The 22,308-nt window shown below is 41.9% G+C and overlaps 2 protein-coding genes across 10 annotated transcripts; both read left to right on the top strand.

The window, feature by feature from the left end:
• The first annotated feature begins 1,021 nt into the window (after positions 1-1,021).
• zgc:77486 (uncharacterized protein LOC405808 homolog) lies at positions 1,022-12,367 on the top strand. Of its 5 annotated transcripts, XM_036521549.1 has the most exons (7): positions 1,214-1,420; positions 1,706-1,754; positions 2,639-2,838; positions 3,096-3,195; positions 3,361-3,473; positions 5,108-5,215; positions 7,270-12,367. In XM_036521549.1, the coding sequence occupies exons 3-7, from the start codon at positions 2,679-2,681 to the stop codon at positions 7,416-7,418; spliced, it is 630 nt and encodes a 209-aa protein (XP_036377442.1). In that variant the 5' UTR covers positions 1,214-1,420; positions 1,706-1,754; positions 2,639-2,678; the 3' UTR covers positions 7,419-12,367. The 5 variants fall into 5 exon arrangements, with proteins under 5 accessions (XP_036377444.1, XP_036377440.1, XP_036377442.1 ...); XM_036521551.1 differs by lacking the exons at positions 1,214-1,420; positions 1,706-1,754 and adding an exon at positions 1,022-1,199 and having other exon boundaries at positions 3,099-3,195; XM_036521547.1 differs by lacking the exons at positions 1,214-1,420; positions 1,706-1,754 and adding an exon at positions 1,022-1,199.
• Positions 12,368-14,991: 2,624 nt separating this feature from the next.
• abhd17ab (abhydrolase domain containing 17A, depalmitoylase b) lies at positions 14,992-20,025 on the top strand. 5 transcript variants are annotated; one of them, XM_036522588.1, is made up of 6 exons: positions 15,065-15,321; positions 16,027-16,072; positions 16,550-16,929; positions 17,781-17,975; positions 18,408-18,587; positions 19,792-20,025. In XM_036522588.1, the coding sequence occupies exons 3-6, from the start codon at positions 16,556-16,558 to the stop codon at positions 20,015-20,017; spliced, it is 975 nt and encodes a 324-aa protein (XP_036378481.1). In that variant the 5' UTR covers positions 15,065-15,321; positions 16,027-16,072; positions 16,550-16,555; the 3' UTR covers positions 20,018-20,025. The 5 variants fall into 5 exon arrangements, with proteins under 5 accessions (XP_036378482.1, XP_036378483.1, XP_036378481.1 ...); XM_036522589.1 differs by lacking the exons at positions 15,065-15,321; positions 16,027-16,072 and adding an exon at positions 14,992-15,052; XM_036522590.1 differs by lacking the exon at positions 16,027-16,072 and having other exon boundaries at positions 15,056-15,131.
• Positions 20,026-22,308: the final 2,283 nt, after the last annotated feature.

Below are 22,308 nucleotides of genomic sequence, written 5' to 3'. Positions count from 1 at the left end.
ATGTCACAGATAGCTATCATTGTTTGAAGTTTTTTTTTCCTTACTCTTTCAATGTGCTCTTTCAAAGTGTATAGAATTGGATTACGATTATCAATAAACTCACTTTTTGATTAAAATAATTTGTCATTGAAGCTGGGATTTAATTGTGTATTGAAGTTTTAAATGTCAGAGATAACATTTTTCAACCTAAGAAAACTAACTTTATGTTGAAATTTCAGTTGGTATATAACTGGTTTGCAATTTTCATAATAATGTTATAAAGTTCATTCTGGTGAATAACAACGATCAACGGTTTTTGACTGTCAACTGGTTGTCTGGTTACCTGAAACAAATCAGAAGTAAGTGCTATGCATCAAGAAACAAGTCTGCACTGTCAAACTGTATATAGACATTGTTTCCAATCCAAACAGATCACAGAGAGAACTGGATCTTGTGGTAATTACGGAACTCAGAGCTCAATTATGAAAATACGACGAACTGTATGAATAAGTTTGCCTCTGTACAGTACATTTTGTTTGATACACCACTGATAATTTGTTTCGTTCCTTGGAATTCTCCTTTCTAGGTGTTTTAATATTAAATGGAATACATTACACAGCACAAAACATCAAAATGGTATACCGTTACAACTAACATCAAAAAGGCAAACTTTTTTGCAAAATAACTAACTCCGCTGTAATGTTACTGTTGGAAGCAACAAGCTAAGACAGTCTGCTAGTGATTAATATACTGTATAACAGCTCAATTTGCCTGAATTCTTGATTCTGCTTACAGTTACAGTTACAGTCTGTTACAGTTAGGCAAGACTTGCAACCCTGCAAAGGACATGGAATGTCACATTTTGCATTAATCATCTGAAAAAAGTAGCAACCGCAAACCAATGACCTTGATGTTCAAGTACCGTTAAACTTAGGGTAGCACAAACACCGCTTGTAAATGCATGTGTCTACAACGGTGGCTGATTGCGAGGGCGTCGCTTTACCGTTTCGCCCCTCCGATCGCCCCTGTTACATCGGCGATGAACAATAGTAGGCATACCAAACTGCTGGTGCTTTGACGTCACGGTCGTTGTGTGGAATGACTGTATCTGGGACCCAAGGAGGCCGCGTACAGCGTAGGGCCGATTAGCTGCAGCTAGCCATATAGCTATCCTGCTGGAGATCAAAGTCGCAGACGCTCCTCAGCTCCTCTGATAACAGGTATCGTAGATCGCATACGAAACTCCGTCCTTATTTAGCGTAAATGGGAACGTTGTGGACTGGCAACAACAATAGTCGGCGTGCATATCATCACAACCGCCATATTTATGAATTCCGTGGAAAGCTAGCTAATGAACTAGCTAGCCAGCTCGTAAGATAGGTAGCTTGCTAACATTAGCCAAGTTAACTCCTCGGAAAACAGTAACTAGCAACCTCGCTAGGTAACATTCCTGTATTTTCACAACATGGTACATAGCCAACAGCGAGTGTAGCTAATTTGAGCGAATATTAGGAAAAATAAAACAATATCTAGATAGTTTGCTAAGTTAGCTAATCTAGTTAAGATGTATTAGTTTCCAATAATGACCAAACTAGCTAGTTATCAAGCCATTAGTGTTCGTTTGTTCCTAGAAAAATGAGGAAGTAGTTTTCTCCGAATTGTAGACAGAACAGCATTGTCGGTGCTAACGTTAGTGTTAACGTTACCTATTATTGTTTTCATGTAGGTAGTTAGCCAGTTGTGGTTAAGGCCTGTCGGTCTAGTCAGTTGTTGAGGTAAGTGCAATTCAGCTTGTGAATTAGCTAGTTATGTAAATTAAAACATTTATGAAACCACGCTATTTGCGACGTGGAGATCTTCCGTTAGCTAGCTGTTTTATCTTCAGTATGGCTAGCAAAACTAGCTTCCTGGTGAGGTAAGCTTGTAGCAATGTCGTTTTATTTGGACATTTGAGAAACCTGTTATCGAGCTAGCTTGGTTACTATTTCTGGCTGCTAGCTAACTGTTAGTTATTTCCATTCCACGGAAGCTTTAATCCTTTCGTACATTTTTATTAACTTGCTAGCTTGCTAGTTAGCAAAGACTTAACTGAAAAGGGGAAATGGTTAGTTGATCGCTTCAGTTGATACCTGCATTGTTCAGGTGTGAAGGTTAATACCTAGTGTCTAAGCTCCTTTTGTTGTGTATCTTCTGTAGACGTTTATATTGAGCATTTTAAAGTTAACTACGTCTTGATTAAAATATTGGCTTCATAGCTAGCTGAAACGATTGCAGGCCCTGTGAAGCGTCATATTGCAGTTATAGCCTCTCTAAATTCCATGATCATTTGTTGCTATGTAGCAAGTAGGTAGTCAGGACAGTAAGACGCGCCCCCTTTCAAGGTGTCGTTCGTCTGAAAGGTGGTCGGGTATCTAGTAGAACTGGTCGTAAATAAACAAAATGGTGATAAAATGACTGATTACAAAAACTCATAGAATTACTTGAAATGGAGGAGGAAATTCCATTAACTATCTTTTTTCCCCTTTTCGAACAAATAAACCATTCACAATAACCTAGCATATGAAGTTGATCATACAGTATGTGTACCTTACACTGGATGTTCTGAGAGGGTTGTAAAGTACTTCATGACATTTCACTAACTTTTCAATCCCTTTTACAGGACTGTCCTTCTTCACCCCCATCCCTCTCCCACAGCAAGCATGGCTCAGGAAACTAATCAGTCACAGGTGCCAATGTGGTGCACTATGGGCTGTGGTTTCTATGGTAATCCCCGCACCAATGGGATGTGCTCAGTCTGCTACAAAGAACACCTGCAGAGACAAAAAGGAGGGGGTCGTGCCAGCCCCCCAGGTGAAAAAGGTAGGAAGAAGGGTAGTGACCCAGGAGGGTGGTGGGCATTTTACAAACGATGAGAAAAAGATTCAGACATGGCAGCCAGTACCAGTATAAATCAGCTAGGGAGTACCATGGATTCATGACACTCTTTAAACATGTTGTTTGAGATTTAGTTACAGGGAATTCACAGTTAGAAGTTACATGTGCATATTCATTCTTCTTTATTTTACGTATTTGGAAATTTGGTTTACTTAGTAAAGCCTCAGCCTGTCTTTCCGCAGTAGTGCCTGCACCGGTAGGGTCTCCAGCAGGTGCCGGTATTTCTGTGGAGAGCACCTCTGGTGCTGATGGAGTCCTCAAATCGGAAGAAAGAAAATCCAGGTACAGGAACATTGACCTGCTTAAATCATCTTTGACAGCAACACAGATGCAAACACTGCAGTTGAAGCTAAACACTATGTTCTGTGGCTCTTTGTAGATGGAATGATGGATATGTGCTTCGCTTGTCTGCATTCTGTCTGAAGTTAGTGTGTACCATCATTTCAGCTCCCCCAGCCCAGTCACCCAGCAGATGACAGCCATGAGCATCTCCCAGGATAGCGGAACCACTGACTCAGACCGGGCAGAAGAAGAGGAGGAAGGGACATCCAAACCCTCAGGTGAGAAGCACATTTCATCTCCTATGACATGTCACACAAAAAATGTATTCCTATGCAGTTAGTACCATATTTCATTGTAGCATGGGAAAAGGTGCATGAAACACGGTGTTAATATTCCAGCAATTTCCTGTCAGGTTTGACAGAAGAAATATTTAAATTATTGTGGAATCCTATTATAAACAGTGTTTCAACAGCAGTCAGGGACCTCCAACAGCCAGTGAGAAGTAATCATTCTGTGAAAAAGGAATGTGCCAAAAAAGAGCATCTTATAGTGATCTGTTGTTGTTTCCTGGTGAAATGTAGCAAAAAAGAGACCTGCATAATAAAGGAACCATGAGAGGGATCAGCAAGACATAAATTCTGAAAATACTGAAGATGAAGAACACATAAAAGCAACACTGAACTAAAAAGTAAAAACATTACGTTAACAAAATACACTTCTAAAATTGTTCTGATTAGACTATGAATTGTGCCAACAGCATGTGGATTTATTTAATCAGTCTGAATCACGTACCTCAGCAAACAGTGAAAGGAGAATGTGAAAGTCTTAGCTGGGTAGCGTGATAGAACCTGTCAGTGACTCTGTGTCCTGGATAATTGGTAATTTTTTTTATGAAGTGATGGCAGAATACAATTTTCCAATTTCAAAACTAGGGTCGTGTGTCAGCCCAAGTTTGCGTAGGTCTGCAGAATGCTGCTCATAATGTGCATCAGTGTTGGTGATGACGCAAAAACGTTCAAAAGCTGATGCAGTTGAAAGCACGTCTCGCTGTGGTTGTCACCTTGTCTTCAGTGCTGCTGCTTTGATGCATTGCGATGCATATAGGCGGCTTACGAGTCAGCTGCACATGTGTGTATGTGTGGGACATGCCTACACATAGCCTGCAATGTCCACAGAGTCACAATAGTGAGAAGTACATATCATTGAAAGCACTACTCTCTCAAGCCTTTGTTTGGCTGCCAGAGTAACATGGCCTATTTCAAAGCTATTTTTAAAGACCTCATAGTGGGAATTTGGCAGTAAAAACAATTGGTGGTTTTATTTCCTCTCATGCAGGTCAAGTCCTCTCCTATCCCAGAGTACATCGTCTATGGTAGCTCCACCAGACAGTACTATTCAGTTTTCCACCCTTGCAATAAGAATTTCCCATTGCAGCTGTACAATCCTTAGCCAATCCCAACTTGCATAAAAGTACTGAAGGAAAAATGTGGATAAATCAGTGTGCTACCCCCATGTATTTCCTCTGGTATAGGCACTTTAACTAATGAATAATTCAATATTCGAATTACAGGTTGATTTCTGACAGTATAGTCTCCAGGTCTACCATTTCAAGATGGAAAATTTTAGCTTTTTTGGGCCAGGTTTTGTAAGAAGCTGTATATTGCTTCAAAATGGCATTGGTTCCAATATTATGACCAAAACAATAGGGTACAAATCATTGCCCAACTTTAAAACTTACTTTTGTTTTTACAGATGGGAACAAATAGTGAGTCGCTGAGTGATGAGCGATCTCATGCAAAATGTATTCCTTGGCATTTCCATCTAACACAGTGAGGCAAAGCATACACTGTCATAAGCTTGTGGTGGCATGTTGTTCAGTACTGTCCTCATAGGCTGACTGTGTGTCTGACAGGGCTGTCTGTGGAAGCAGCTCAGGCCTCCTCTGATGGAGACCAGACCCCTGACAAGAGCAAGAAGAAGAACCGCTGTTTTACCTGTCGAAAAAAAGTGGGCCTCACGGGTAAGAGAAGACATGACTGAAGGGAGAGTGGGATAGCTATAGACGTGGGGTGAGGGCACTTTCATGTACATCCAAAAGTAAATAATCGTTGTTGGTGCTCAGTATATGAATGCTGGGGTTAATGTGAAACTTGAATGAATTGGAAGCATTTTATGGCTATAGTGCTTGCCCTTTTTCAAGGAGGTGGACTTGCAGTGAAGCGTGTCAAGTAAACCACTGTAGAGCCAGCTTGGATATTCTGCATTGACCTATTAATCACCAGTTACAGTAGAGACGTGACTCCTTCAGTAAGCCAGTGCTGTGCTGGTATGGTAGCTTTTACATTGTATTGTGTAAACCTGCCTTTTGTCCAGATCTGGAATAAGATGTATTTCAATATATAATGTTTGTTGTTCGGTGTGCCTACCAGCTCTATTATGATAAATTTAACACAGCCACATAGATCCATTGAAGATGTATCTGCTTGACCACCACACTTCTACTGTACCACTGACCCTTACTTTCTGCATTCCTTTTACCCAAGACTTAAATGACTGTTACAATTACAAAAATACTGTTTCTCAGAAGACATTGTTACATTTTTTTCTAATACACTGTCTGTGTTTTAATAGTTATCAGTGTTTCATATAAAGGTACAATGACATTTGTAAGTACCCACTACACAATTTCTGATATTTTGTATTGCCTGCACTGATGTGTAGCAGTATTGTACCTACCCATGACACAAAGCAGACCAAACCGTATGCAAAGCATTTTGGATTTGTGATCTTGGCTGCATGGGCTCTATTTTGGCAGGCTTTATTCATCTGATTTTTTTTCATCAGAATTACCAGTCTTCCTTCAGGTAGCTGATTGGCTCAATCAGAAGTGGGTGGCTTCACACAGGAGTGACACATAGAAAATGGTTCTGAATGGCATTTTTATGCATTGGGAGCTGTACTTCAGTACAGAAATGGCATCAGGCATATGTTAGATACCAAACAAATTATCACACCTAGCTAATAAATCAGGTGGCAGGCTAGGAATCAAAGGCCAAGTATGAAAGTTGTCCTAAGTGATCTTTTATCTTTGGTTTAGGTTTGGGCTTCCACCTAAAGTCTGTTTTTATTTTAACATGAAACACTGCGGAGGGATGTTTCGCCTTGCTGTTCCACTGTGCATGCCTCTTGGGCAGCCTATTGCCGTAATTTATTTATCTCTGTGCTTTATTCATATTTCATTAGAACCACCAGCACATGAAGCCAGGTGGTTGCCTCTGAACACTCAAAACTGCCTGAAGTCTGTTGAAACTATTTATCAGCTGTGGCTGTTTGTTTTGCTCATGTTGTGTAATGCATATTCATTAGTTTCATCATTTATTTTTGGCAACAGTGAAAGGTCTCCTTAATTGAATTGTACGTAATCCCAGCTCTTGTGCTTGGTTACTTAGCATTTGGGTTCAGTCTAAAGGGCTGCAACATCTATTTTAGTGCCTTTGCAAGAGGTTTATAAGGAGCATTGCAAAAATAGCCCTTAGTCCTTCAGTAAGTGAAGGTAGAATAAATGGCGGTGGATATCCATGATCCTGAAGGACAGGGAAGTGTAACTATTAAATCTTACCTCTACAGCTTCTGTCTTTGTGTCTGGATTCTCTGTATTGATTTGTTGTGATAAGTTTAATTCAGTTATATCTGTCCTTGTCTCATTATTATATTAAGATCTGATTGGAAGGTCTTTAGATGACTCTGAGTGCACTAAAACTGTTAAGTATCTGTGAATTGAGAATTGCATATGATGAATTGAGGTTTGTAGAACTGTTGTCACTGTAGCTGACACTGCAGGCCATTAATGTTATGGCTTGTGCTTGTCCATCCCATAGGACTGTAGAACAGCACAGACAGGAAAGGCCAGCACATTGAACAGTTCTAAGGTGACCTATAATGCTGCACACTCAGTTTTGCTTCAGGTTGTTGTCGGTGACTTCAGGTGGCTGGATCCAGTTTGAAGAACAGGCCAGCGAATGGGTTTTGTCATTCTTCACCAGCCTCAGTCTGCCTCTTGTCTCCTCCCGCCAGGCTTCGACTGTCGCTGTGGAAACCTGTTCTGTGCTATCCACCGCTACTCTGACAAACATGACTGTCCCTATGACTACCGGGGGGCTGCCGCTGCCCGCATCCGCAAGGAGAACCCCATCGTGGTGGCAGAGAAGATCCAGAAGTTGTGAGGAGTGAGCAGGCTTCCTTGAAGTGCAAATTTGGAACGGAAAGGTGGCACGGAGTAATACATGATATAAAAGACTTTTCCAGTTCATTGTAGGGTAGGGAGAGTTTGGGGATGAGCCAGGTGGGTCAAGTTGTTACAGCCTTCCCCCAACCACTTCCCTAATTAACCCTTCTTTCTCTCCTCAAGCGATTGAGCAGATGTGCGAGTAAATGGCTAAGAAGAGTGATGATGTGTGTTGACATTGCCTGGGAGGAAGGGAGGGTGTAGTTGGGTCTGGCATTTGGGCATTTAAATCCACTTTGGGGATGTGGCATTTTTAGTTTTAACCTTTTTTCCCTCCAAACTTGACATATTTATTTTTATATTCCTCTATCAGTTAAATAGGGTTGGGGGTAAGCTGTTTAAGAGACAGGGACAGCTTGGGTAAAGGCACAGGGGAAGTTAAAGGGAAAGGTTCTGTATGATACAGATTCTGGGAGTTTCTGTTGCCAGGCAAGGGTTTTGAAAGCTCCTGATGTATGTACATGGGCAAAGTCTCATTCACAGTTACAAGTTTTTTTTTTTTTTTTTTTTAGATTTTTAAAGACATTCTTCATCAGAGGGGCAAACAAATGTATAGCTCCCAGTCTGCATTTACAAAGCGTCTCTTTTATATATTGACTTTTATCATACTAATGTTGGGCGCATGAACCATTACTTGAGGGGTTTGATGTAGCCTTGAGATAACTGAGTGATTGACTTCTGTTTTTATCCTTTGCTTTTAAAGGTAAAGTCTGCTCAGAATTCCAAATGTAAAATGTTTCATGATGTCTAAAAAGTGCCTACCTGCCCAATTGAGCATTCCAGAATGCATCTTTTAAGCCAGGAACCCTCCATCAGTTGATGATCCAAGTCAGTTTTACTGCTGGCCTGACCTTTTCATTGTACTGAAAGGAGAAATGCAAACCTTTATCGACGATATCAAAGGTATCATCTTCCACAGACCATTCTCCAATCTCTTAGGCATAAAAAGTCATATATAAAGTGTCTTGTATAACAAAATTGAAAAGATGAGCTTCACAGCTTAAACTAGGACAGAGGACAGATACCAACTTTAAAAGCTACAACCAGGTATCATGCTGATTGGTCCTGATGAGCTTTTTTTGTGTTTTTCCCCCTTTTCCTGTTTCTGGTCCAGCAATGGTATGTCAGGTTCATATGAGGTTGTTGACCTGTATGTATTACTTTCCACTTGGTTTCTTAACTACAAAATCGTCAGCACATACAAACCACAGATTGTCGCATTAGTGTTCTCAGAACACGTCTAACTCCATGATTCTTACAGTTGAAGTGATTAGACAGCTGTCTGTGGGGGAAAAAAACAGCTTTTCCCATTGGATTTTGCATTTCTAGACTTACTCTAATGAAAAGTTCTGGCTGGAGGTAATGCCAGCTTACCGCATCCACTGGAGGAGGGGAGTTGGGTTCCAGGCATACAGAACATGATTCAGAATGCTCAGTCATGCATGTGAGGACATTATGTATATTATTAAACAACAGATTTACACCTTTGACCGGACTTTCCCTTTAATGAGTGTATGACACCAGAATATCCATATTAATATATTGTTAGCTTGAATTGTGTGATTGAATTCTATTTATTTTTTTTTCTTTTCTTAATTATCATTGGGATGGTTTGTATGGAGGATAGGCAGCATGTAAGCAAGTCATAAGATTTGTACTTCTTTCAATTATATTTAAGCATTTCCTCCTTTGATTATGTAATCAACTTTGGAAAAACAGTCCAGTATTCATTGGAGTAGAGTCCTGTTAGTATAAGTAGGTGGGCTTGAGCTGAAATGGAGCATCCATTTGCAGACATTTTGCCCACTGTTTTGAATTCCAAGCACAAGCAATTGTAAGTGTTACATACACAGCACAAATGGAGTTGAGATTTTTAACGTACAGTGGAGCCTCCTTACCCTTCATTAGGTTGAAACAGATACAGAGCTTGAATACAACAGACTCATTTGATGATCTACTTGTTTGTGGTACAAAGTATCATCAGTTTGAAAGTCACTCCTAAATGCAGTAGATTGTTTTCATTCTGGTTCACAGATTGGGATATGCTTCTCTGTGGAATATGTCAGAAAACTTTTTGACAAAGTAACAATGTGCACCACAACATAGTGCTTTATGGTGTACTCGACTTATCCATCATAAGAGACACAGTATCCCCTCGACATCCAGACAGCTGGAATTCACATGTCTGCACAGCTGAATTGAGATGCTATATTGTGTTGTCTCATTCTAACCTGTATTGCATTAGGTGAGGTGATCTGGCCTTGCCTATGGCATCAGCGCCACTTATGGGTTCTCCACACCTTGAATTACTGATGCCGAAATGAACGCGGACTCTACCACGTTTTCAAAATGTAAATGCCGTGTGGCTTACTATTCCGCCAGTATAATATTATATGTGGAGTGTTGCCAAGTAATAGGTGGGGAAAGAAGGAGTAAGAAATGTGTGTGTGAGAGTGTGTGAATACAGTGTTTGGCATTACTCTCTGCAGAGGGCTGAGCATCTCCTCAGCAGAAGAAGGCACAGCACTGCATGCTTTACAGCCATCTCTTTCACCAGCAGGCTATGCCTGTGTCCTGTGTGTGGTGGGTGTCAAAGGGCAGAAATCACCCTGGGGTAATAATGTGTGTAACTTCCAATGTAGGTCATGGTTACTTTATAGTCCCTTCTGCTTTGCACTTCTTTGACTCATCTGTTGAGGTTGCCACCAAGTTATACACAGACATACCAGAAATGCACTGGTTCTTGTGGCAATGGCATTGATTGGATTCACGCTTGCCAGTTGTCTTCAGAATCTGCCCTCAGTTGTGGTCTCATTGGTGCTTGTGCCTAGAAGGTAAGCAAATGTAAATAAATCCTCCTTTTGACTGTCAGTGTTGGAGAAAATTCAGGCCTGAGCTGGTCAGTTGGGATCAAGTGGAAAGTTTCCAACAAGCTTTTTGTTTTCTCCCATAGGTCTATGATCAATAGACATTAAATAGCTTGTCGATATACTTGGAGTGTGTAGGTGTACACTTGGTCAGTTTTTTAAATACTTTTTTGCTATTCCAAAATATTTTTCTCACAATAACTTCCTGCTTCTTCCCACTGAAAAACAGCAACAGTGCTGCATTACTTTGAGCTGTGTCCATGGTCGGGAGAGTGGTTCACCTCTGGGCTGACTGCGCTTTGGCAGCTTTGTTCCCAGTCACTAAGGTAATGTTTCTTACTGCAAAACCTGTCAAATCGGAGAACTAGAGCAGACTGCCCCTTAAAGAATTACTACGCGGAAACTAAAATAAACATATGGGAGGCCCATTAAGGCAGTCCAGACTGACAAAACTCCCTTTCATGAACAGGAAATGGGGTAGATACTTAATTTTGATGCTCCTTTATCTGGTGATTGGAGAACTTATTTGCACAGCCATTGAAAGAATGCCTTACTGAAGTACAGTTCTTGGAGGCTCAAAGTCTTGTCTTGATTTGGCAAAGCTAAGGTTGTGCCATCCATGATCTGAGCCAGGTGGGTATAAAGGATCACTGGGAGTTTTCTGGTTTTCAGCTCGGGCATGTGGCTGGCTAAGTTTCTGTTTTGTTTTTTTTTTAGTATAAAAGTTTGATCTTGAGACAGTTCAGTGCCTGTAAAAAGTTATATTGCCTGGAGAAGTGGTAGTGTTTAAATAGATGTGACATTAAAGCTCTAAGAGCCTGTAGATTCTACAGGTTAAATCCTGTAGGCATTAAGGGAACCTCCTGTTTTAAGGGGACATCTAAGAATGAACAGTGAAAGACAGCTTGGCCACACTGTACCTGGACTGGAGACACCTGAAAATCTTAGTAGAGTCCTTTTCAGACCAGACAAAATAATAGAGGTGGGTCAGCCAACATTTCTGCAAATTTATTATGTACTTGGCTTATGTTTTAACTTGTTCTGGTCTGTAATCCATCCTGACAATCCCAGTGGTTGAAATCATGTGAACAATTTGTGTGGATGTACCCAACAGAGAGGCAGGGGAGAAGCTGGCTGAGCTGGTGAATCATCCTGGACTTGACCACAGCAAGCAGCTGCTCATTGGGGTCAAACAGCATCCCTCCAGAGTCACACAGTCCTCTACTGTTCGTGCTACCTGAGCTCTAGTGAGACCCTGGAATTGTATGTTGCTAATTATAGTTAAAGCAGTTGGTTGCAAGAGACCCGCTAAACCTACTTGGCTCAGGTTTAACAGACTGGCTCAAGAGCAGGTCAGAGGTGTTCTTGAATGCACGAACAGTCAGAGCTGTGCTCTTGCCTCAAAACTATGGTAGTTGAACAGTTGTTAAAATTCCACAGGCACTTTGTCATGAGAATTGAATAGCCTGCTACAGTTTGTGTTTGCTACACAGTACATTTCCAGTTTACCCCTGTTAAGAAAAAGCCCTGTCTACTCATAACGTACAGAAGGCCGAGGTTTGTGATTGTAAGCAAATGTTCTCAAAGGTTTGCATAGCTGAATACATCTCTGGATTGCTTGCTGCCTTCTATTTTTTCCCAATTTATAGACTGCTTGCCTCCTTTAGTGAAAAATCTGGGTGCTGCTGATGGCTTAATCATTGTCAAAATTACTTCCTCTGTGTATTTAGTAATGAGTGACCAAGTGTAGCCCACAGGGGGCTGTTGCTTGGGATTACTCACTTGATGATTAACTACAGTGATGATGGTGCTGAAAATAAAAACTTGTGGATGGAATGGGTGAAGTATTGTCATTGGCATCATGCATAAGCAGTTGTGACTGTTCAGTTACGTTCACTGAGTTCTAAAAGCAGGAGGACTGAGGAGCCCAGTGCATCCTGGTCCTTCAGCACAGGAGTGTCTCTGACATACTACCCCAGAGAGACACCAGTAGGTTTCTTTACTGTTCTTTTCAACTTTAGGACCGTATGATGTGTAAGAATAAGAATAAAACAATAAAATCACAAAGTTTATTTTAAATTACACCTTGTCTGTGATGTTTTTTTATAGCAGGAACAGTCTGATGTAGTGCAGTGCAGCAGCTGATTTACCTGAAAATGATGAGCCAATGACATTGTCTGAAATGGGAGGGGAAAGGGGGGGGGTACAGAAGTACATTGTTTCCTCGTTGGCTTAGAGCCCTGTGGTAACAAAGTGGTTTTCCTCCAAGAGTGCCAAAATTACCTCACTGCTACACCTGACACAAGGACCAGACTGGCCTTCAGTAAGACTGCACCATGAACTTATAACATGAAAGGTATCTGCTTCAGGATCACAAAACCTTTAGGTCACATCCATGTGATCCAGAAGACTGAGAACTGAAAATCTGGATTTGGGTGCAGGCATTTTCACATAATGTTCAGCTGGCTCCTTCTACAAACTGGCCACGAGGGCTGCTGCACTCCAGTGACTGCAAGAGGCATTTAGCAGCAGCTGCATTTGCCTGTATGCCACTGTGCATATTAGTGTCAGAGAGCCCTGCCCACTGCCACATCAGCACCCATTTATTCTTCTTGGGTGTGCACTTATGCTTCCAACATACTCAGCCTGGCCGTTTCATTTACAGAGCACAACTGTAGCTAAGCCAGACCTACATGGGGTAACAAAGGCAGGTATATGAGAAACATTGAGCTCTTGTGTAATTCGTTCAAATTAGAAAATACTTGGGCAGAGGGCCCATATTCTACAATATATTACTGGGCATTTTTCCTCTACATCTTGATCACCTGTGGTGAAACACTTTTTTAACTTTTTTGCGGGCTGAGCATTTCTCACATCACTTTCCCAACTGGATCTGTGAGCCTATTTCTGAGAGCTGTAGTATAACAATAGATATACTGATGATTTGAAAGTCAAATGAACAGATGATGTTCAGTTATGTCCTTTTAAGTGCCCTTGTTTCTACATCTATTATCTCTGTTCTATCCATAGTTCCTCTACAGGAAGTCAGTGCTCACCAGGGGAATGTCACTCCTCTGCTGTCCTCTGTCTAAGCTCTCGCTCTTTGTCTCTAGAGCAAGTAATGGCTTTCGTAGTGACTGTCAGAAAATATCATTAGCTGTGGACAACGTAAAAGTTGTTCTGTGCAGATTCCCTGTGTCAGGATTAAAAGGAGTGGGAAATGATGAAACCAGTATTGGTCATACATTGATTCAGAGACTGAGTCATGTCTTTGCACCACATTACCAAAAAGCTGAACCAGAGTTTCACTTACACATGGCTTCACAAGAATGCGCTTGGTACAGCAGCTCATGTACTAGGTCAGACTTGTGTGCTTTAAATTCTGATATGAGCACGATTAAATTATTAAATAAATCATATACATATGTATACACACACAGTACCAGTTGGACATGCCTAATTAAGATAATGGCAAACATACATTCAATGACATTTTGATCTATAGACTTGTGCTTAAATTTGTTTCGTAGACAAATAGAAATGGCGAAGTTCATTCCTATGTATGAATTTCTTCCCTTTGCTTGATAGCAAGCTAGCTACCTCATTTGGTCATATAGCTGATATGGCTAATTAGCTCGTTATTTTTTGGCTGCCATGGCTTGGAAGATTCTTACATAGACAGTTATGCGTCACACATTCATCGTAGCACTGGCGGGCCAGTACAAGCGCAGGCAGAAACGTAAGTAAGGGTGAAATAAAGTCTCACAACAAAATTTAGTACTATTTGTTCTGTCAGGGAGAATGTGTATTTACGATGGCATCTGACTTGACAATTTGGGTAAGAACAAATTCTGTTGTATGTTTAAACGACACAAGTTGATCCACTTCTGCTATCCTGCAATACTAATAGTTTAGAATGGGTGAAGTATTTGCTAGCCCAATCAATTGTTTAAGGGAGCGAATAAATCGAGCCATCAGGTTTCTTACCTTGTTTGTTACATTCTGTTTTTTGGCACTGAGTGACAATGCAAGCCATAAGATTTACAGTAATGAGCCATATTTTTCAATTACCAGGACAATTGCAAGATCAAAATGTAATCTTCTGTTCCACAGGGGCATTATACAAGTGCATTGTTATTACAATTTGAACCTTTAAATGTTATATTGATTAAATTTTCCAATGTATTTTCTCAAGTGTGGACAGGTATCAGCATTCTTTTTATTTAAGAATATGTACTTTTTTTTCAAAATGCTGTAAATTTCATTGCTCAACCACCAATGAAGATTATAAAAACAGATATGGATCTATCTATATGCTTATATTTGTTAAGACCGGTTTACATTTTTTCTCTTTTAGCTGCTACTCTTCATATGCCCTTTGGACATTGTTTCATTGCATGAAATAAGGATATTCCATAAATGTTATTCTAGTTTGCGTTTCACTTTTAGTGGTGACTTAGAGCCGTAAATCGAGTCTCAGCCTTTACGGAAGTGTTTTTCGAAGTAAATTCGGACTGTAGATGTGAGGAAGCAAACAATTCTATGAACCGACCTCCTGTAAGCAGGATGTATAACAATGTATTCTGATGGAACGTTGACAATAGTCCGTGTGTAGGTTTCTACCCTGTATGCGGCTTTTTCGAGCGCGCTATAGCCAAAACGGAGCTTTCGCCGTCACGTCCTGTCTCCAATACTTCCGGCTGAGGTAGGACAGGACTGGAAAAAATACTGTACAATTAGCTAGCTAGCCAACAGATTGATAAATGGTCGTGTAAATAATACAAGTAAGCTAGCAACAGTTGTTAACGAACAAGATGGATACGTAGGATATTGGTCTCATTTTTGCTTCAGAATGTTTTGCCTTGTTGCCTGCAACCAAATTTATTTTTCCTGAAGAATCAGTGTTTTCACTATAGCTATCTAGCTATTTAGCTAGTTAGCTGGAGATCTCAGGTGGTGTAGGATTCTGCCTCGGTTAGTAAAAAACAGCTACTTGTACTCAATTTTATATATACATATTTATGATCGCAATGATGTCGAGACTCGTTTCCTGTCAATTACAAAATGTGTTTTAGCGTCATGATTTAATTAGCTAGCGAGCTAGTTAGCTATGGTTACAGAATGTATATGGCTAGCTAGCTGGCTTGTTCTGTTTGTAAAAAGCAAGCCCGTGCTTCACCGATGCTGGCTAACAAGCCAGACGCATTTCACGGCGTCCGGATGATCGGAACTCTCTGGGTTTAGAACTTGCTACCTGGTGTTAGCAGTGCACAATAATAGCTATCCGTTGCCGGCAACTGGAAATATTCTCCTCTGTTCGGGTTTGCTGCTGCTGCTGTTGTATAGCCAGGAGAGCGAGATTATTTATTAGCTATAATAGCTAGTATCCGGTTAATTTATTTTGTTTCGCTTGTCTTCATTTTAATTACCAGTTGTGACGTGGGTAGCTAGTGGCATTTAGATAGTTGGCTCTTTCCGACATATTTAAAGGTCTTATTAGCTGGCTATTTCTTATTTGCTGAGCTGATTTTGTCAGTCTAGATAGCTATTTTTTCGGGCTGTCATAGTTAGGTATTATCTGAAGGAAACGGAAGTCAGCATTAGTATCAGTAGTTTAGCTAGCAAGATCATTTTTATCTCTAAAGTTTTGGTTCTCTAAAGCCACCCTATTGTATTTAGCTACCTGGACTGCCTGTAACTGCTAGCCGGTTAGCTAGCTTTGTAGGTAAGTCTCCAACTCTTCGTGATCACATTTTTGTGGACTAAGGAAGATTGGTGTGTATTTGACGCTTGCTATGCACTAACCACAGTGGCTAGCTAGCTGTATATATCACTGTTGCGGGTTGTAAGTTGTAGCTGCTTCTGTTTGTGCGGTGTAGCCCATGCTGTAATTTGTGTGTGCCGGTAAAGATGTGAAATGATGATTACTTGTTTTGCAGATAACCAGCAGAGTGATGTTACATTTCAGTTATTCATAAAGGACTGGCTGGAGGGTTGACTTAATTGTTACCAAGTTACAGCAAAATAATATTGGGATTTTTGAAGGAATTCTACTCTCAATATATCCCTTCCTTGTAAAGTGTGTAATTGTTTACAGTAAAGTGCAGTTGGTGTCAGTGCTCAACACTGAAGTGTATCTGTGTGTTCTGAGGTGGCTCGCGTGTGTGTGGTAACGGTGCTCCCCTTTCTCTCAATTCTGCAGTGAAAGATGAACGGCCTGCCCATCAGTGAGCTGTGCTGCCTGTTCTGTTGTCCCCCGTGCCCCAGCCGGATCGCTGCCAAGTTGGCATTCCTGCCTCCTGAGCCCACGTACGCCCTTCTCCCAGACCTGGAGGCAGGGCCCGCAGCCACCGGAGGAGCGGGCGCACCGGGCCTCCGCTCCCGGGGTGGCGGGGGGGCCGGAGGGGGCGGTGGCGGTAGCGGGAGCGTGAGCGGAGAGGGCCGCTGGAAGCTCCACCTGACGGAGCGCGCCGAGTTCCAGTACTCCCAGAGAGAACTGGACGGCTCTGAGGTCTTCCTTACCCGCTCCAGCCGTGGAAACAGAGTAGCCTGCATGTACATCCGCTGTGCCCCCGCTGCCAGGTTTGTGAGGGCGGGGGGAGGCGGGAGGGGGCAAGGAAGGGATAGAGAGAGGGGGGTTGCATAGTGACTGAAAGGAAAAGACATACCAGTTATGGCAGGGAACTTTTTGGTTCATCCATCACATTTGCAGTATAGGATTACACTATCCCACCAAAAGTCATGGGACACTGATATTTATGAATAAAACACGTCTTTATTCCAAGAAACTAATTCCATGTTGGACTGCCATTGGGCTTAATGACTATTACAATGCGTCATGGAAGTCTGTCTTATAATTTCTGGTAGAAGGCTTGTGATGTTATGCTCCACTCCCCTTTAAAGCATTTGTAAGCTTCATTACATGTCCTGGCATTGCCCTAATTTAGCATTCCAGTTCACACTAGAGATGTTCTGTTGGGGTGAGGCTGGGGCTCTGTGCTGCCACTGCAGTGTACTGATCTTATTCTCTTCAAACCGTGCGTAGTTACACCCATTGTCCTGCAATGAGAGGAGTTGTCCCATGGTAGCATAGAGTATGTGGACTTTTGACCTTAGTTTCTTTCTATCCAATGCCAATTTTCCATTGCACTTTGTAACAACAGGCCATTTTTTTTTCGTTTTGAAACGGGACGTGATGTATGACTCCCTCTTTATGTCGTCTTGTCACAATGTCATGTGTATATACAGGATGCTCCATACAGCTATATCTTAGCACATTATAAATGTCTATTACGCAGCTAATAACCATAACTATTTTCGCTGACTTGCTGGTATATAATCCTGTTCTAAAGTAGGAGATTCCTTAGCCTTTCTGATATTGTACCCTCAAGTGCTGTTTAAATAGCCAGTCCTCTCTCTCTGCTGCTCCTCAGGTACACCGTCTTGTTCTCTCACGGTAATGCCGTGGATCTGGGCCAGATGAGCAGTTTCTACATTGGCCTGGGCACTCGCATCAACTGCAATATCTTCTCGTACGATTACTCGGGTTACGGCGTCAGCACCGGGAAGCCCTCTGAGAAGAACCTGTACGCTGACATCGATGCCGCGTGGCAGGCTCTGCGCACACGGTACTGCAGCACCGCGCACCTCATGCTGCCTCTGGTCATGGTGTGAGACCTTGTGAGACCTATCAGAACTAGAGCAGATCACAGGGCTGAAGTGAGAGACTGTCTCTGCTCATGTCTCTGAACTGGACTCAAAGACAGTTGGTGTGACATTGTTCAAAAGCCATCACTTATATGGTGTGAGATTTACCCTGAACTAGAATCCATCACATAGTCTGTGAACTGGACTCAAACACATAAATGATGTAAAGTTTCATATCAGAGCGAGGCCTCCATAGGGACATGGGTGGAAGATGTAGAAGGTCTCATTTTGTGCTTAATTTAAGAGCATTCCAGTTTGTTCAGTAGCATGAGAAGACTGATTAAACATCTGCACTTTTCTCCCGCTGCTGTGCCCATCTTACTAATGGCCTAGTCTGTTGTCTGGTCTTACAGGTATGGCATCAGCCCGGAGAACATCATTTTGTATGGGCAGAGCATTGGCACCGTGCCCACAGTTGACCTGGCGTCACGATATGAGTGCGCAGCCGTGGTCTTACACTCCCCCTTGACCTCCGGGATGAGGGTGGCCTTCCCTGACACTAAAAAGACCTACTGCTTCGACGCCTTCCCTAAGTAAGCATGACCTCTCTGTCATTATCACTCACTCAGTCTGTTGCTTTCTCATTTTTCGTAATTGCAAATAATAGCATGCTTCAAAAGGTCATTGATATACATTTTTGATCATTATTCAGGCTCATTCAGCAAGTGTCTAACAAACAGCAGTGGAAGCAGTGTTTGCCAGACATATCCTGTGCAATGTCAGCCTAAGAAATCATTACGTTTAATCCATTTATTCTTTTTTCGCACCCTGAAGAGTTGGCTTAATGGAACCGTAGCCAGCAATGATAACATTGATTGTTGTGAGAAGTCTGCATTTCCAGTGCCTCCGCTGTGCTGTCCCATCATCAGCACCGGATGGCCACAGTCCAGCTATCGATCACTAGCTTAAACTCCACAGCTCCGCAGGGTTGAATCTCAGTCTCTTTCCCAGTTATCTACACATTTAGACTCAGTGTAAGGGAGTGTTTGCGTAAAAATGACAAAAACCCGGTTTCAATCAATGCTTGTTTCAAGAGCCACTTGAGAATTGACTATCAATGGATCATATGCTGCCGAAGGTAGACTTGACTTTGACATGTCTGTTGGAGAGCCCGAGACAGGAATCAATGGGAAAATCAAATCTGCCAACTTTCTAATCAGTAGTGCAACAGCAGAACATAAGTGCTTTCTTTGGCATTGATTTTGTTGCACAGGATACAAACATAGATTACTTCTGTTGGGATGGAAGGGCCAGCCCCCATCTTATCACCATACACATTTGCTTTCATTGAAGTGCGTCTCTGAGCTAAAAGCTCATTGTTTAATTTCATTTTTAAGCCCAGGAGACCAAGTAGGGTGTACAGCCTTTTATGAAAGAAGACTTCTGAATTAAATTCTTTTCACCAGCATTTTAAGCTTTATGCTGAGTCTCACAGGGTAAATACAGTGGTGGTACCACACAGCGCATACACAAAAACTAAACATAATGAATTTTTCTTTTCTGTGATAGCCTGAGACTGACCTGAGTGTGTGGACTTCATGCTGTCTTGTAGCTGGCACTGTGTCAGATCTAGTTTGATCATGCTGGACCAAATTAATTTGAAACAGTTTGAAAAAGAATACAGTTGCTGAGAGGAACATTTATACATGTAAACAGGTTCAAAAATCACAGTTCCTGGTCTGGTTGTGCGTAGACAGTCCCTGACTCTGTCCACCTCTCCGTCTGTCCGTCTCTCAGCATTGAGAAGGTGTCTAAGATCACGTCACCTGTGTTGATCATCCACGGGACGGAGGACGAAGTGATCGACTTCTCTCATGGACTGGCCCTCTTCGAGCGCTGCCCCAAGGCCGTGGAGCCGCTGTGGGTGGAAGGGGCGGGCCACAACGACATCGAACTATACAGCCAGTACCTGGAGCGTCTGCGCCGCTTCATCAGCCAGGAGCTGACCGCTCAGCACGCCTGAGACCCCCCCCCCCCTTCCCCACATCTCTGCCTGTCTCACTCACCATTCATCTCTTGCACCCTCCTTGTTTCCTCCCAGACAGCACTGTCTCTCCATTCTGGCCCCTCCATGGACGGCGCATGGAGGAAATACTGGCTTGAGTCTACCTCTCGAGCCTGTGGTGTCTGTCCACACTCATGGAAAGCCTCCCGTGTAAACACCATAGCAGAGAGATGTTGCAGAGAAACCCTCATTTTCTCCCCATTCTGTCTCCTCTGACTTCTGACAAGTTTCCACCCCTCTGGGATCCTTTCTAAAGTCAGATTTCCCACGATCCTTGGCACATTCTTTTTTTTTTAGTCTCTTGTTTTTAACTGAGACACCAGACCGATCTGGTCTGGTGTCTCATTATCATCTGTCACTGTGCCCTACCATCACCACCCTCACCCAATGAACAGTACATTGTACACCATGGCTACCTGCATGCCTTTGTGACCATGAGTCAATGCCCCCCCCCCCCCCCCCCCTTAATTCCCAAGGGCCTTCGTCCAGTTTGAGCCGAATGTATGAGTGGGTGGCGTTGACAGATGAACCCTGATGTTAACCACTGCTTCAGGCTGAGGAGAGAGCTCTCACTGGGAGGACTCTTCGTTTCCTTCCGCTGCCAGTGTGACTGCACATTCCCATTGTTCTGGATGACCCTTAGGGAGGGAGCCCCAACTGGTGCTGCTGATCTGTACAGCTGACAACAAGAGCTCCCCGTTCATTTGTAAAACATGCGAGAGTCCAAACATTAAATAATTATGACTTCTGGTAAATGTTTAAGCTGAGTTGTTTTCAAAAAGAGGGTGTGTATACATATGGCATACACTGTATTTGAATGATTAAATTCCACTAATGTAAAAAAAAATTCCAAGGTAGCAAAGAGCAATTTGACTTTTAACTGTGGGTTCCACCATTTATCAGAATACAAATTTGTAGTATTAACCCTTTTATTTTGAATGTGTTTAATCTTAAAGCATAGTCCTAGTCCCTTGAAAGAAAACATGCTGAACCAAGTTAGTTTGAAACAGTTTGAAAAAGAATACAATTACTGAGAGGAACATTTATACATGTAAACAGTTGTTTTTCCAAAACTTAAAAGTTCACAGAAATTTAAGAAATTCAGCTTCCCTAATGCAAACAGGTCTTAGGGAAACAGCATTTTTATATAGTGGTACTGTCTTTTATTCTACTGTTAATTTCATTTGATGTCACTGCAAAAAATCAGTTTTTGTTGTTTCTTTATAACATCTCTCTTATAACAATTTACATGCTGAGAAATATCTTGAAGCAATGAAAAAAATCTATTTTTATAACAAGTCAATATTGCAAATGATCAATTTGAGGAGAACGCTGTGTGATGACACACCACACAGTGATGTCATTCAACAAAGTGATGATCGAAGCTGGTCCTGGAGAGCCATAACTCAGCCAGCCTTGAGCTGTTGGCAAATGTTGAAAACTGTGCTGTGTTTGCTATTAGCTGAAAATTTGACACCAGGTGTGTCTCCACTGTGGATAATTGTAATTGCTCTCTCCTGTTGTGTGGGTGAAGCCGTACCTTGAATTCATGTATGACTAGTTTTGTTTTGTTTCGTAGTCAAAGAATATTTAAGTTTGAATATACAGGGACATGGGATAGTTGTTATTATAAATGATAATGCAGGGAGCAGAAATCAAAGTTTGAAATATCTTGTAAAATATTGCTTTGGATTTTGTTCCAGATGTCACTGATTTGTTTAATTAAACGTAACTGAATGGGTTGTCATGGTTATACCTGTTGAGGCACTAATGGCACAGAACTGTACAGCGTAGTGTATTGCATATGTTGTCATTGATGGGTTGTGCGAGTTGACCTCCAAGACACAGCCCAATAGTGTAGACATTTCGCACCAGTAGTCTGGGAGCCACAAAATCCTGTCTCTCTCATCACTGTACCCCATTTCTGCTGCAGTGGTGCCCAATGCCAAGGCATTCGAGGAAGTCTGCAGCGGTGCCTCATTATCTCCGGTTTATGCTTGCAGTTTACTTTGTTGAAGTTCTCACAGAGAACTGATTTCTTTTCTGAACAAATGTTTTTGAAAGGGAGGGTTCATCACTATACACAGTGAACATAGTTGTATAAATTCTGTCTTTTTTTTGTATTATTGAAGCTAATGATTGTGAAAAGTGGTCTTACAATTGTATTGTATACCTTCAAAACACAAAATGCAAAGAATCAGGCTTGTGCTAGCGATGGCAGTTCTAATGCAAATCTGGGTCCTAGTTTT

This window comes from Megalops cyprinoides, chromosome 2 (genome assembly GCF_013368585.1).
Source record: "Megalops cyprinoides isolate fMegCyp1 chromosome 2, fMegCyp1.pri, whole genome shotgun sequence".
NCBI lineage: Eukaryota > Metazoa > Chordata > Actinopteri > Elopiformes > Megalopidae > Megalops > Megalops cyprinoides.
Note: the sequence above shows the minus strand (reverse complement) of the source record. Positions and strands in the feature narration are given on the sequence as shown.